General features: G+C 42.5%; 1 protein-coding gene across 3 annotated transcripts in view; it reads right to left on the bottom strand.

Moving 5' to 3' along the window:
* Positions 1-16,423, bottom strand: part of ccm2 (CCM2 scaffold protein) — a 100,398-nt gene extending 83,975 nt beyond the window's left edge. For 2 of the 3 annotated variants that reach the window (XM_073057172.1, XM_073057174.1), the window contains exon 1: positions 16,103-16,423. In XM_073057172.1, coding sequence (XP_072913273.1) covers positions 16,103-16,132 — 30 coding nt within the window. In that variant the 5' untranslated portion in view covers positions 16,133-16,423. The remainder of the gene's footprint in view (positions 1-16,102) is intronic. The other variant, XM_073057173.1, reaches the window with a different exon arrangement.
* Between the last annotated feature and the right edge of the window lie 608 nt (positions 16,424-17,031).

Raw genomic sequence — 17,031 nt, 5'->3', positions numbered from 1 at the left:
TGTATTGTGCTGTAGGGTTTCTGTGTTTCTATGTTCTATGTTAAAACAAATAACAAATGATTTATTATGCTAAATGCTTTGTGGACTTGGTTATCAACATATTTTTAAGAATAGGTTACCTGTAAATAGCTGATGAGCTCTGATCTACAGCTTGTCACAAGTTACCCTTAGCAATTAGCTTCAAAGACAGTCAACAGAAGGAATTAGTACCGTCTTTTAAAATGGCTACTGATACCTTGTTACCTGGATATCTCTGATGGATTTTTGCTTTAAAGCAATGTACAAGAACAGTATTGCCAATTTCTTTACCAAGCAGATTACTACAGCTATATGGTCCAAATTTTGTAAAAGCACTAATACTAAATAATGAAAGAGTCAATGTTTTGTATTGCAATCCTGTTGTCATATAGCACTGTCATAAAGTGCACTGTTTGCAGACTTCTCTATAGCATTAAAGGAAACCACAAACTGACCTGAATTTCCTGCACTTATTATCACCTTAAGATATCTTCAAAACACAAGAACTGAGTATTTAAATGGCACATAATACTCCTTCACCACTTATTGAATAATTAAATTTTACCAATCCAGTAACACCCTTCATCATACCTTTATGTTCTGAACTTTACGTGGATGAACCTAGCACATTTATTTTTGAGTGATTATGCAGAAAGTTTGAAGTCAATACCGTAGATGTCGGATTATAAGCCGCTACTTTTTTCCCACATTTTGAACAGCTTTGAACACTGTGGCCTTTACTACGGTGCGGTTAATGCATGATTTTTTTTCATGCCGCCAAAAACATTTTGCCTCGTAACAGTAGACCAATAAAATTGATGAGTAGTTCACAGAGGTCCAATGAAATTGTACGATAAATCAAGCGCACTTTCACAATTAAATTATAGTAAATCAGTCATTTGTACTCACCCTCATCAACATGGAAAACACTCGAAGAAAAGCATTGTGCTGCCTTTATGGCAGTTATTTAGTTTATAATATTTTCGCTTAGTAATTCATTTGTTAGTAATTTCTAGTTAAAGTTAGAAGTGTTTTAACTATATTTGTTTTCTGTACTACATCGCGGGGTGCTATGACGTCACACCCGGTTTCGCCGCGTCTTGTGGGAAATACCGGTTTGCGATAAACGGGAAGGTGGGGGCGAGCGGCATTAGATCTGAGCGAACGCTGCTTTTAAGTTAAAGGCGATCAATAACTTTTCCTGGTAGGCTGCAGTATATATATTTTTTTACCAGTCGTTAGGAGATATTGGAATGTTGTTCAGTAAAAAAGTATACGCAACGTATATTTAAAAGTAGCCGCGTTACAGGCACGGTTCGAAAAAAAGCATTTGCAATATGTATTTGTTTATGTTACCATATGGATTTAATTAAAAGTTAAAAAATCCTCACGTGTAATATCTTTCTGTGTAAATATCTCATATTACAACGTGGGACACCTGCGGCCGAAAATCCGGTGCGGCTTGTACAAGTACAAAATTGATTTTCTTTCTAAAATTAGAGCCAGCGGCTTTTAATCAGGTGCGCTCTGTAGTGCGAAATCTACGGTAAATCAGTTAATAACTCATCGGGGTGATTGATAAGTTTGTGGCCTAAGGTAGAAGGAGATGAGTTATTAACTTCAAACTTTCTGCATAATCACTCAAAGAGTTGAACTCCATGTGCATGTAACAAGAGCTGTATAATTCATCGCCTTCTTGCTTAGGCCACGAACTTATCAATCACCCCTGCTATGGGCACTTTCTGGAGGTCCAAGATCCGTATGCTCCACGACCGCTAGACTAAGTGGGTGAATGTAGGAAGGGATGATGTTGGAAAAATAAATGTGCTAGGTTTTCTAAAATTGACTCCTTCTACCTTAGGCCACAAACTTATCAATCACCTCTCGTATTCCACTTAAGTGTTTGGAAAAGTGATTAAGAACTTCATGGCAAGTGATAACTTCTGTTCTTCGCTGCTGACTAATTTTGACCCAATATTCACTAACTGCATTACCATGCTGAAGCAAGCACTGGAAGATGGTAGAGTGCAACGCATTCCAAAAGCACTTCCCTACTTTGGTCTCCTCCAGAGTAGAAGCATCAAGAACAGCACAGCTCTAGGACCATCATTAGCAGAAAACAACAAGCATGGCCTTGACAGCATTGTTCATATGCTTGATAAAGATCACCAAGCTGATTTATGGCATTGAGCAATACTGTCCCAAAACAAGTGACTGACCCAGAGCTTTGTGTATACCAAACTAGTTGGAGAGTGGGGGTGGGGGGGAAAGTTTTAAAGTGGACTGGCCAACAATAACAAAGACCAAAGAAAGATAAAGCAAAAATACACTAGTCAAAAATGCAACTTAATGTGGTCCTAAGGCAGAGGTTTGACATGGGCAGACTACTTGATGAAAATGCTTTAATATTGAGACTATGGAGAAAACAAATATAGAAATTGAGTATTGAAATTACGCAAGGTCAGGAGAGATGTGGGATAAAATTAAGGGAATAACCTGGGATTACAGTTTTTGGAACAAGTTCGAGCAAAATGGTGTTAAAGTCCTTCACAATGTCAATAGAATTGCACTTTCAGACTCCCCAAGTGATTCCTGGACAAAAAGGGTTAAATTCTGTTACTGTAAAATAAAAATCAGAGCTTAAAGGAAATGAGTTTCAAGTCATACACTTTCTACTCCCATCGGTCTGTGTGAATAGCTCTCTCAAGGCGTCAGAACCTGATAGTGTACCTGGTAGGGCTCTGGGGGGGGGGGGGGGGGAGGGGGAGGGGGGGAAGAGTGTTCAGGGATATCTTCAATCTCTCTCTACTGAGATAGAGGTTCCACCTGATGCAAAAGGCTGCCAATCATAGCAGTGCCCAACAGCAAGGTAAGCTGCCTCAATGACTATCACCCAATGACACTCATATCTACTGTGAAGTGCTTTGAGAGGTTGGTCATAGACTTCAACTTCTGCCAAAGAATCTGGACCGCTACAATTTGTCTATTGCCACATTAGCTCTACAGTGGATGAAATCACACTGGCTCTCCTTTCAGCCTTGGATCACCTGGACAATAATGAGACCACGGTTTATTGACCACAGCTCAGCAGTCAACACAATCATACCTTCCATTCCAATCAACAAGCTCAAAACCTAGGCTTCTGTACCTTCCTTTGCAACTGGATTCTTGACGTCCTCACCTGGAGACCAGAGTCAGTGTGGATCAGAAATAACTTCTCTGCCTGACAATCAATACTGGTGCACCTCAAGGATGCGTACTTAGCCCACTGCACTACCTTCTCTACACCCACAATCATGTTGCTAGGCACAACTCAAACACAATCTATAAATTTGACGATGACAAAACTATTATTGGCAGAATTCCAAATGGTGACAAGAAGCTGCACAGGAGCAAGATAGATCAGCTGGTTGAGTGGTATCATAGTAACAACCTGGCACTCGTCATCAGTAAGAACAAGGAACTGATTGTGGACTTCAGGAAGGGGAAGTCTAGGGAACACACATCAGTCCTCGAGGGATCAGAAATGGAAAGGCTGAGCAGTTTCAAGTTCCTGGGCGTCAGCATATCAGGATCTATCCTGGGCCCAACATATTGATGCAGTTACAAAGAAAGCACAACAGCTGCTAGATTTCATTAGGAGTTTGAGAAGAAATGGTACGTCACCAAAGACGCTCGTAAATTTCTAGATATACCATGGAGAGCATCACCATCTGGTATGGAAGGGCCACTGCACAGGATGGAAAAAGCTCCAGAAAGTCATAAATTCAGCCAGCTCCATTATGGGAACTAGCTTCCTCAGCATCCAGAACACCTTCAAAAGATGCTTCCTTTACTTTACTTTATTGTCACCAAACAATTGATACAATCATCACAGCGATATTTGATCCTGCACTTCGCGCTCCCTAAAGTACAAATCAAAGTAAATATAATAAAAATTTAAATTATAAATCATAATTAGAAAATAGAAAAGGGAAAGTAAGGTAGTGCAAGTCAGGTCTGGATATTTGGAAGGAACGGTCCAGGTCCGGGTCAGGATCCATTCAGCAGTCTTATCACAGTTGGAAAGAAGCTGTTCCCAAATCTGGCCATACAAATCTTCATGCTCCTGAACCTTATCCTGGAGGGAAGTGGGACAAAAATTGTGTTGGCTGGGTGGGTCGTGTCCTTGATTATCCTGGCAGCACTGCTCCGACAGCATGCGGTGTAAAGTGAGTCCAAGGATGGAAGATTGGTTTGTGTGATGTGCTGGGCTGTGTTCACGATCTTCTGCAGCTTCTTCCGGTCTTGGACAGGACAACTTTCATACCAGGTTGTGATGCACCCTAGAAGAATGCTTTCTACAGTGCACCTATAAAAATTAGTGAGGGTTTTAGAGGACAGGCCAAATTTCTTCAGCTTTCTAGGAAAGTAAAGGCACTGGTGGGCCTTCTTGGCAGTGGACTCTGCTTGGTTAAACCAAGTCAGGTCATTTGTGATATTCACCCCGAGGAACTTAAAGCTCAAAGAGGCAACATCATTAAGGACCCATTCACCCTCTTCACATTGCTATCACCTAGGTTGTTATGCAGAAGCATGAAGACATGTATTTATTTCAAAACTCATGAACACTACCTCAGTTTTTTCCACTCTCTTTCTGCAATACTAACTATCTCTATCTCTCTATATCTATACACTTACACACACTTATTGTAATTCACAGTATAGTTTTAATTATTGTTTACTGCTGTCGCAAATCAACAAATTTCATGAAATGCTAGTGATATTAAACCCAATTCTATGAGACAGCATTTTCATACGAGTTAATTTGCATTCATGCATAAGTTCCCCAGTTTAGGGCTACCACAGTATTGCACCTTCTCATTCGAAATGTTTCTGGTCACCAAACCAAACTAAATTGGCTACTTTGTGCTTTTCTGAAAGTATCTGTCATTTGCTATTCCTTAGTAATAAATGACAACATTGTACCACACCATATACTACAGTCCTGAAGCAAGGTATAAATATTAAGATTTCTTGCTTAATACTGTGGAAGTGATCTCTGCATCCTATTCCAGCCAGTCCTCTCAGAAGAATGACAAATGATTCAATGGACATTCCTAAAGCTACAACACAACAAAACGCTGGAAGAACTCAGCAAGTCAGGCATCGACTATGGAGGGGACTAAACAGTTGATATCTTGGGCTGAGACCCTTCTTCAGGACTGGAAAACAAGGGGTAGCAGCCAGAATTGGGAGGGGGGGGGGAGGGAGAGAGAGAAGAGGAGGAGTGCAACCTGGCAGGTGATAGGTGAGGAGGACGATTGAGAGACTGAGGTGATAGGTGGAAAACTGAAGAAGGAATTTAATAGGAAAGGACAGTAGAGAAGGGGAGGTGGGAAACTGGAGCTAGGTGATGGGCAGGTCATAAGGGCAGGCAGGAAAATGAAGGGAGAGGGCACAGGAATGGTGGGAGAAAACAAAATGGTAGGGGAAGAAAATAGGGGAGAGTTGTTATGAGAAATTAGCCTAATCAACAGTAAGCAACAGGTTGGAGACTACCTAGATGGAAGGAGGTGGTGCTCCTCCAAAATGTCTTTAGCTTCCAGATGACAATAGAGGCTATGGACCGACACGTCAGTGTGGGAATACAAAGTTGAATAGAAATGATCCTGTCTTTTACAGTGCACATAGTGACAAAACAGTTCCTCAATCTTCGTCAGGTCTCACTGGGAGCGCTGGATACAATAGAAGACTCTGGCAGATTCACATGCGCTGTGTCACCTCACCTAGAAAGACAGTTTAGGACACTAATTTGGTGAGGGAAGAGGTGTAGGCCTCCCTCAGACCTCGACTGCATTTTATCAACTTTGGTTCAGTCCCTTCCCACATATATCCATGACGGTTCACATGCTCTCTATCCCTTCAACAACTTCCAGTTCCCTGGTCCTGACTTTCTTATTTTCACTATGAATGCCCAGTCCCTGTACACTTCCATCCCCCAAGAAGGAAGGCCTTAAGACTCTCAGATTCTTCCTGGACAACAGACATAACCAATTCCCCTCCAACACCACTCTCCTCTGTCTAGCGGAACTGCTACTTACACTCAACAATTTCTCTTTTGGCTCCTCCCACTTTCCCCAAACCAAAGGTGTTGCCATGGGCATCAGATAAGTTTGCCTTTTCGACGGCTACGTGGTACAGTCCATGCTCCAAGCCTACACTGGTAATGCTCTAAACTCTTCCTCCCTAAATTGACAACTGTATTGGTGCTGCTTCTTGCACCCATCCTGAGCTTATTAATTTCATCAACTTTGCTTCCAACTTCCACCCTACCCTCAAATTTATTTGGTCCATTTCTTGACACCTCTCACCCCGTTTCTTCATCTGTCTCCATCTCCAAAGACAGATTACCTGCAGATTTTTTTTCTTTTTTTTTTAAACAACCCCATTGACTCGCAAGTATTTTGTCTATTTTGTCAAATAAAATTGCTATTCCCTTCTGTTACACCAGCTCCACTATATCGGTTCTCAGAATGGGGCTTTTCAGTCTAGAACATTCAAGATGCCCTATTCTTTCAGAAAACAGGGTTTCCTTTCAACTTGTATTAATGCTGCCCTCACCCCATCTCCTCCATTTTCTGTATGGCTGCACAATGCATACTTCAGGGTGCTATCATCAACTACAGCTCAGCATTCAATACTATCATCCCCTCAAAACTAATCAATAAGCTTCCAAGATCTTGACCTTAAAACCTCCTTGTACAATTGGATTCTTGATTTCTTCATTTGGAGACCTCAGTCAATCTGGATTGGCAACAGCATCTCCTTCATGATCTCCATCAGTATAGGTGCTCATGGTTGTGCGCTTAGTGCCCTGCCCTACTCTTTATACTAATGACTGCTAGACTAAACACAGCTCCAAAACCATATTTAAGTTTGCTAATGACACCACTGTTTTTAGCCAAATCAAAAGTGCAGATGAATCAGCATGTAAGAGGGAGACTGGAAATCCGGCTGACCACTGAGGCCATGCTCTCTTCTCACTGCTGCCATCAGAAAGGTGGTACAGGAGCCTCAGGACCCACACCACCAGGTTCAGGAACAGTTACTACTCCTCAGCCATCAGGCTCTTGAACCAGTGGGGATAACTTCACTCAATTTCAATAGCCCCATCACCGAACTGTTTTCACAAACTTTCAAGTGACTCACTTTCAAGCACTCTTTATCTAATCTTCCTGATATTTATTGCTTATTATCTTTCCTTTGTATTGCACTGTTTGTCTTCATTTGCACATCGGCTATTTGTTTGTCCTGTTGAGTACAGTCTTTCATTAATTCCATCATATTTTTTGTATTTACTGAGTGTGCCTGCAAGAAAACAAATCTCAGGGTTGTATATGATGATATATGTACTTTGATTAAAAAGAATTACTTTTAACTTGCCCCTTTCCCACCTCGTCATAACAGGGATAGGATTCCCCTTGGCCTCACCCAACACCCCCTCGAGCCTCCATATCCAGCACATAATTCACTGCAACTTCTGCCATATCCAAATGGATCCTACCACCATATACATCTCTCACTCACCCCCCAAACTTTCCACAGGGATCAGTCTCTACATGACCCCCTGTTCACTCATTTCTCCCCACAGATCTCCCTCCAGCACTTACCTCTGCAACTAAGTTCTACACATGCCCCTACATGCACATTGGGGGACCGCTCAATCAAGCACTTTCACTCCATTGTGCCGAGAAAAGGAAGCATTGCCTAGGGACCTCCCATTCAATTTGACTTCTGTCTTCTTCTCTACTGCCACGATGAGGCCAAAGGCAAGTTGGAGTAGAAGCACCTCATTTCATCTGGATAATCTCCAAGCTGATGACATGAACTTCAGCTTCGTTAACATTAGCTTCCATAACAACCACTTTTTTATCTGCTTCTGAGGGATTTTTCACCCACATTCTCCTCTTCTGCCCTTATCTCCATCCCCTTACTCCACTGTTCTCTCCCATCATATTCCTCCTCCTTTAGCCCTTTTCCACCTCTCACCTCTGGCTCCTCACATCATTCTAACACCCACCCCACCCACCTTAGCCTACATTTATACCTGAGAGCTTGTACTACTCTCCCTCCCATTAAGGGGACAAGGAGATGGCAAATGAACTAAATGAGTATTTTGCATTAGTCTTCACTGCGGAAGACACTAGCAGTGTGCCAGATGCTGAAGAGTGTGAGGAAAGTAGTGAGTGCAGCTACTGTTACAAGGGAAAAGGTGCTCAAACAGCTGAAAGACCTGAGGGTACACAAGTCACCCTGATCAGATGAACTGCACCCTACGGATCTGAAAGAGTTAGCAGTAGAGATTGTGGAGGCATTGGTAATCTTTCAAAAATCATTGGACTCTGGCATGGTGCCAGAGGACTGGAAAATTGCAAATGTCACTTCACTCTTTAAGGAGAAAGGCAGCAGAAAGGAAATTATAGACCAGTTAGCCTCACCTCAGTGGTTGGGAAGATGTTGGAGTCAATTGCCAAGGATGAGGTGATGGCATTAAGGAGATTACATGTAGGATAGATAAAGGGGATGCAGTGGATGTTGCATACTTGGCCTTTCAGAAGGCCCTTGAAAAGGTGCCACACGAGGCTGCTTAACAAGTTAAAAGCCCGTGACATTACAGGAAAGTTACTGGCAAGGTTAGAGGATTGCTGATTGGTAGAGACAGAGAGTAGGAACAGAGGGTCCTTCTTCTGATTGGCTACCTCATGGTGCACTTGTGGTCTGCAGGGGGTCTTTTTATGCTGTATATCAAAGATTTAGATGAGGGAACAGATAGCTTTATTGCCAAGTTTGCCAGTGATACGATGATTGATGGAGGGGCAGATAGTGTTGAGGAAACAGGTAGGCTGCAGAAGGACTTAGGACAACGGGTAAGAGAGTGGCAAATGAAATACAATATTGGAAAATGCATGGGCATGCACTTTGGTAGTAGAAATAAATGTGCAGACTATTTTTTAAAATGGGAAGAAAATCCAAAAATCTGAGATGCAAAGGGACTTTGGAGTCCTTGTGCAGAACACCCTGAAGGTTAACTTGTAGGTAGAGTCAGTGGCAAGGAAGGCAAATGCAACGTTAGCATTCATTTCAAGAGGTCTAGAATACAAGAGCAGGGATGTGATGCTGAGGTTTTATAAAGCACTGAGGCCTCACCTTGAGTACTGTGAACAGTTTTGGGCTCCTCATCTAAAGTGCTCAAAAAGCTGGCTTTGGAGAGGGCTCAGAGGAGGTTCACAAGGATGATTCCAGGAACGAAAGGGTTATCATACGAGGAACGTTTGATAGCCTGGAAATTTAAAATAAGTGAGGATCTCACTGAAACCTTTCAAATGTTGAAAGACCTGGACAGAGTAGATGTGGAAAGGATTTTCCCATGATGGTGGATTCTAGGACAAGAGGGCACAGCCTCAGGATAGAGGGGTGTCCATTTAAAACAGATGTGGAGAAATTTATTTTGCCATGGGCGGTAAAGTGGTGAAATTTGTTACCACAGGCACTTGTGGAGGTCAGGTCATTGGGTGTATTTAAGGCAGAGTTTGACAGGTTTTTGATTGAACATGGTATCAAAGGTTATGGGCAGAAGGCTGGGGAGAGGGGTTGAGGAGGGGAAAAAAGCATCAGCCATGATTGAATTGTGGAGCAGACTCAATGGGCCCAATATCCTAACTCTGCTCCTATGCTTTATGGTCTCCCCGTGTTCTTAATCTCCCTTCCTTTCCAGCTCTGATGAAGGGTCTTGGCCTGGAACATTGACCGCTAATCCACTTCCATAGAAGCTTCCACATCTGCTGAGTTCTAGCATTTTGTGCATGGTGCTCAATTTTCAGCATCTGTAGAATCTCGTGCAGCCACCCTACAAGTTAGCATGGGGGAAAGTAACCCAAGTGCAGTCACTTTAACTTGTTTTAATTTATGTTGTGTTCATATTTTTTCGTGACCTAGATTTTGAATATCAAACATTTAAGCAGTCTTAAAGCTTTGGCAGATTTAGTTAGACAAGGATCCAAACTTAATATGCAAAGGCCTATTCACCAAGCTCAGGTACATTAGGGAACAGTTTAAACATACCTGGGCTTGAGTCTTTGCAGTCTTAAAGGATGAAAAAAGGGGCTTTCAATTTAATAGGGGATTGAAAACATAAGATATACAGTTAGGATGAGGAGCTAAAGTGCAGTCAAATATAATATCAAAACCAAGTAAATCCGGTCATTTCTACAGATGCAGGAGAACATTCTGATTAGTTGCATCACTGCCTGATTGAAAGATTGCAATTTATAGACTCAGCAAGCTCCACGGGCGCAACCCTCCCCGCTGTCAAGGACATCTTCAAAAGTGTGCCTCAAAGTAGTGGCATGCATTATTAAAGACCTTCATCTGGGAAATGTCCTCTCCATTACTATCATAAGGGAAGAGGTACAAAAGCCTGCGGACCCATACAACATTTTAGGAACAGCTTTCCCCCCCCCCTCTGCCATCTGATTCCTGAATGGCCCACAAACTACCTCATTATTCCTTATTTACACTATTTTGTAACTTATATAGATTTTGCATCTCTGCACTTTGCTTCTGAAAAACAAATTTCACAGGGATCAGCCATAAACTGACATGGACATGATGAGGCATATAGGAATGTATGGTTAAACTGCATATGTTTTAATACAAAAAGCCCAAATGGTGAAGCACTATTCCTTAGACAGCACGCTTTAAGCTCCCAGCTTCCACCAGCTAGAAGAATAAGGGCAAAAGCAGAGGAACACCACCATCTGGAAGTTGCCCTACAAGCCACACACTTTCCAGACTTGTAAAATACTGCTGTTGCTTCACCACTAGGTCAAAATCCCAGAACTGTCTTCCGAACATACACACATCTCAAGGACTACAGTAGTTCAAAGCAATTTATCACCATTTTCTCGACAGCTCAGCTTGTGAATCCCTGACCCCTTAAATGAACTTGTATGTAAATAATGAACTCTAATCTCCACATGGAATTATTGACAAACAAGAGAAAACCTGCAGATACTGGAAATCCAAGCAATACACACAAAAGCCCAGAGGAACTCAGCAAGCCAGACGGCATCTATGGGGAAAAAAAAGTACAGCCGATGTTTCGGGCTGAGTTTACTTATCAACAACAACCCGTGCAGCCTGATTAGTGTCTTATAAAGCTTCAGCATCATCTCCTTGCTTTTATATTTTATTACCCTTGAAATGAATGCCAACATTGCATTTGCCTTCTTTACCACAGACTCAACCTGTGAATTAACCTTCTTGGAGTCTTGCACCTCTGATATCTGAATTTTCTCCTCATTTAGATAATTGTTCCTTTTACCAAAATGCATTATCATATATTTCCAGCACTATTCTTACAATTTGTCTAAGTCCTGCTCCAATCACATTACATCCTCAGCACTAACTATCCCTCTACCTATCTTCATCAGCAAACTTTGCCACAAAGCCATCAACTCCATTATTGAAATTATTGATAAACAACGTGAAAAGTAGTGGCACCAATACTTACCCCTGAGGAACATCACTAGTCACTGGCAGCCAGTCAGAAGAGGCCCCCTTTATTCCCACTCACTGACTCCAGCCTGTAAGCCATTCCTCTAACCAGGCCAGTACATTTCCCATGATGCCATAGGATTTTTATTTTGTTAATAAGTCTTATGTGAGGCATCTTATCAAATGCCTTCTGAAAATCTTAGTAAATCACATCCACTGTCTCTCTTTTGCTCACCCTGCTTGTTACTTCTTCAAAGAACTCTAACAGATTTGTCAGGCAAGTTTTCCTTTTACAGAAACCATGCTGACCTTGACTTATTTTATCATTAGTCTCCAAGTACCCTGAAACCTCATCCTTAATAGTGGACTCCAAAACGTTCCCAACCACTAAGGTTAGGCTAACTGGCCTATAATTTCCTCTCTTTTTTCTTCCTCCCTTCTTAAAGAGTGCATTGGTATTTGCAATTTTCCAGTCCTCCGGGATCATGCCAGAATCAAGTAATTCTTGAAAGATCATGGCCAATATATCTGTTACCTCTTCAGCAACCTCTCTCAGGACTCTGGGATGTAGTTCATCTGGTCCAGGTGACTTATCCACCTTAAGACCTTTCAGTTTGCCTAGCACTTTTTCCTTTGTAATAGCAATGGCAATCACTCCTGCTCCCTGACACTCACAGACCTCTGGCACACTGCTAGTATTTTCCACAGTAAAGACTGAAACAAAGTACTTAACTTCATCTGCCATTTCTTTGTCCCCATTACCACCTCACTAGCATCATTTTTCAGTGGTCCAATATCAACTTTTACCTCCGTTTTACTTTTTAAAATAATGAAAAAAAAACTTTTACTATCCATTATCGGCTAGTTTGCCCTCAAATTTTATCTTTTCCCTTCTTATAGCTTTTTTAGTTGCCTTTTGTCAGATTTTCAAAGCCTCCCAATCATCCAATAGGGAATATTGGAGGAAAATAGGGAATTACAACTTTCTGAATATTAACTGGGATTCCTTCAGTGTGGAAAGGATAGGGCGAAAAGAAATTCTTTAAAAAGTGTATCAGAGGACTTTTGTGAGCCAGTACAGTTAGCCCTGGAGGGAAGGGACAAAACCAAACCTAATTTTAGGAAACAAAGCCAGGCACATGTTTGAAATATTAGTGGCAGAAAGGCTTTGGCTAGAACCAAGTTTCCAAGTAAATGATAATTTTAATCTGTAGAAAGTGGAATTTTGAAACATGCTGAAAAACTCATATCAGGCAAACTCTGAAGGTAAAACATTCAATTCAGATCCTACGCTCTGTCAGAACTAGGTAAGAGAAATCAAGTTAATTTTTAATAGCAAAAGGATGGGGGAAGAATGGGTTGAGCAAAGGGACTACCCCAGAGCAAGATGAAATGAGATACATGTAGAAGTATAGTGGTCACGGTAACAAACAGAAGCACTTAATACCTGTTTGTTTATGCAATGCATTAACAGCAAAACTGAAATATATGCAACAGGTCAAAATGAAGTTCAGAAAAAAAAAATCTTTAAATTATGACGTGAAATGTCCAGCTGGGAAACAAAGAAATAATGAAGTTCAGAGTACATTTACATTCAAGTGTGTATACTTTGTAACAACCTTGAGATTAGTCTCCTTAAAGGCAGCTACAAAACAAAGAAACCCAATATAACACATAAAAAACCTGTCAAATACCCAAAGTGAGCAAGTAACATTCAGAACTGAGGCTCATGGAAGTGAAGCCAACTATCACTGCAGCCGATTCAGGAGCCCATTAGTTGCAGGCCACAGACTCAGAGCAGCGAGCTGAACATCATCTACCCCTCTCCTCTGGTCTTGACACCTCTGACTTTTTCAATCTGGCCTGGCACTTAATATCGGTCATTTCTCATTCTCACTGCTTTGATCTGCTCTCGGGCCCAGACTCCACTGCCATGATTCAGCTGATACCCAACCTTTCCAATTCCGCCTGGTGTTTAAATTGGTCAAACCTCATGCCTTTCCTAACTCTCGGGCACAGGCCCTGTCACCCCAACTCTGTTCTACCACTTCGAATCACCTCCAAGTCTTCTCCAGCAACAGCCAAGCATTGGCTCATTCCCCAGTCTCAGGCACTAGTGTGGGGGAAAAAATACCAAGTAAGCACTAATCTACCACTGCAGAAAAGAGATGGTGTGCACTGAATGCAATCACTAGAGGGGAATTGCAGATGAACTGTGACTTCACCTGAAGTGTTTGGATCCCTGGATGGCAGAAGGAAGAAATGAGTTAAGTTACATGGGAAAGCACAAAGTGAGTGGTTGCTGGGGACAGAAGAGCGAGTCAGGAAGTCTTGACAGCAATCTCTTCAAAATACTGAAATGGGAGGGGAATATAAAGTGGTGGAATCGTAAAAGAGCTGGCAAAAACTGCAAAGCTTGATCTGTTGACATGAAAATTGTTGGTGCTATTTTCATAGTGAAAAGGACCGTTTTTGCTGTAGGATGATCAATAGGCAAGAATGTCAGGTGGAATTTAATCTTGATAAGTATGAGGTAATACACTTTGAGAACTACCAAGTGTAGGACATGCAATAAATGGTAGGATCATAGACTTGTGGAAGAGAGATCTTAGTGGGCAAAGATCGCAGAAGGTAGTCACACAGGTAGACAAGGTCCTTGTTTTTGTCAGCCACTGCACACACAAAAAAAGGGCTGTCTGTTTATATTACAACTTGACGGAACATTAATTGGGCTATGCTATGCAATTCATTCAGATCATTACATAATAGAATGTGAGAGCACAGTAGATTGCCTGCAGTAGAGCGTGGAGAGAATGTTTGTTTGCTGTTATTGCAGGAAAGACAAGTGAAGGGGGTAATTGACGGAGATATACAAAATTTGAGTGACAAAGATAAGGTTAATCATCACAAAATTTTTCTCCATGGGGGTGGGGGGGGGGCAATGCTAGTAGGCATAAGTTACAGGATAAAGGACATGAGATTTCCTCCCCCCCAGTCTCAGAGGCTAGTTGGAATCTACATCACACTGAAAAGATGGCAAACACGAGAACAGAGTGCTGAACACAAAGGCATAGAACGCCATTAATCAAATGCTGATAAATGGAATAAGTACAGATGGGAACTTATCTATCCCAGAATAGATAGAAGTATTCTTAATATTTGTTCTGCGATATGATTTTGCTTTAAAGGGCAGAAGCAAAACCATGCATACACAATCTCTACAAGAATTCTGACAACTGGGAGGATATTGCTGTAGTTTTGGGCACCCAACTATGGCAAGTAGGGCAAAAATATGTTGTAGATTGATACCGATCAGATGGTATTCAAAGATATACGGAGATTAAATTAGAAGAACAGTTTTTTGTTAATCACCTGGAGTTCAACACCAAAGATTTATGAGAAGTAGCATTATTGGCAGGACTATAAAAGTAGAAATAAAAGGATACAAGAAAAGCTTTAAAATGGGTGTGGTTAGAATGAGCTTCTTTGTCAACGCCAGAATTCTGTTAAACAGGAATTTAAGAACTGGCCAAAACTAGGCCTTTTAAACTGGCCAGCAAACAGTATGTTAAGATTGGGCCATGAAACTGACGTGTTGTAGGAGTCTATGCGTATACTGAATACTGTATTACAGAAATTCGCTGAAACTGAAACCTATTTACCGTTCGTACATGCCACGCTTCATGAAACAGCAGATAAAATTTGAAAATTGGAGATTACCAAATATCGGGTATGTGTCTAACCAAGTTGCCTGTAAAAGATTAAAGTAGCTTTTATAAGAATCCCAATTTTAAATAAACACGAACAAATCATTTCCGAGCAAAACATCTATTAGATTTATGCGCCGTATTTACGTTAATGGACCAACGAAATGCCAAATATGAAGCAAAACACTGCAGCCTCTGGGAATAATGCAGAACGTACTGGAAACTACACGTTTACATTTCGAGTACGAACCCTTCCTTAACTAGGATGGCAGCATAAGGGTCAGAAGACTTGCAGTCATCACCCACTGAAGTACCCACGCCTAAAGCTCCTGAACGGACGTTAAGAAAGTCTCAAGTGAAAACAACTCAACCCAAAACAAGCGACAGAAACGCCCTTCAGTGCACAGCACGTTTTAAGTTTACCCAACTGTGTCTGGTACTTAAAAAAAATCTCAAGTTTCTATTTTCGGTACATCCTCTCAGCTCCAAACAATCTGCATTACAGCCGCGCACATCGTCCCCACGAAGTACATTCATTTTCGGTGCAAAGACAAGTTTCGAGAAACAGGTTTAATCTTTTTTCCGTTTTTAAAAGAACCCAACCTGTACACCCGCCCCCCCCCCCCCACCCCCAGGTCAGTAACTACACATCACCCACCTTCCTCCATCCCTACACACTCCGAGCTCCCTATAGTCAGGCTGAAGGCCGGAGGGAGGGTAAAGGTACCTACGGACACACACACCCAGCGGTCGGGGGTGAGGGTGGGGTGGGGGTAGGGCGACGGTTACTGAACAACCATCACTTGCTCACAGTAGATTGCGCCCAACCCAGAGCTCACCTTTTTACCTTTCTTCGCATCATCCTCCATCTCTAGCGACAACTCCTCGCAACCCGGGCAACGACGGCGACAGACCCCCCGACTCCTGCCCACAATGACATTACTGCAACGACAGCCGACGGATGTCTCAACAGACGGTGCGAGAGCGGGCGGCAGCCGCCAGCCGGTCGGCCGCTCCCCAACGGACGGACAGACAGATGGTTGGTTGGTTGGTCGGTCGGTCACCTACCTACCTACCCACCCACCCACCGGCCGGCCGCTCACAGCACTCTCCTCCGGGCGCAACTTTTCAATCCTGCCGCCATCTTGGGCGTGTCTTCCCAACTCGCACCGGGCTGGCTGCTGGAACCTCCTCCTAGCCGACAGGGGGCAGCACCTGCAGGAGCTGACGGGTTGCTGCAGCCGCCACTGCGTCTGCCGTCCCCAGCGGCTCTGGGCGACTGCAGCAGCAGGTGGGAGGACCTCCCGGCAAACTTAGTGCTCTTGAGCGCCATCTCCAGGAGGACCTTCAGTTCCATTCATTCCGCCCGCAGACCAAAGCCACTAATCACGAAAGTCTGTCCTAGACAGCAGGAACCCGCACTGTTTGACAAGTATTGGAACAAACTATCACCGAGAAGAGGCTGAAAAAGACGCAGAGAGTACAAAAATTTCGACTAGATTTTAGGTTTTATATTTTTTATCTATCTCAAAGGGCAAATGTTTAATATAGCTTCAGTTTCTCAAAGTCTTAATCAGTAACCTCCAACAGCGCTCTACCTTTCTCGTCACAACTCTGATCCCCTGATGTGCTGATGCTCAGAATATAATGCTTTCCCTCATTAACGAGAAAGCTCTTAAAGTGATAGCAACCCTGCCACCCTTAAAGTGAACATCACCTTTACAGCTTTTGGGCATATACCAACCACACTGCTTCCGCCTTTAATAAG

This window comes from Hemitrygon akajei, chromosome 9 (assembly GCF_048418815.1).
Source record: "Hemitrygon akajei chromosome 9, sHemAka1.3, whole genome shotgun sequence".
NCBI lineage: Eukaryota > Metazoa > Chordata > Chondrichthyes > Myliobatiformes > Dasyatidae > Hemitrygon > Hemitrygon akajei.
This window is presented reverse-complemented; position numbering and strand designations above follow the sequence as displayed.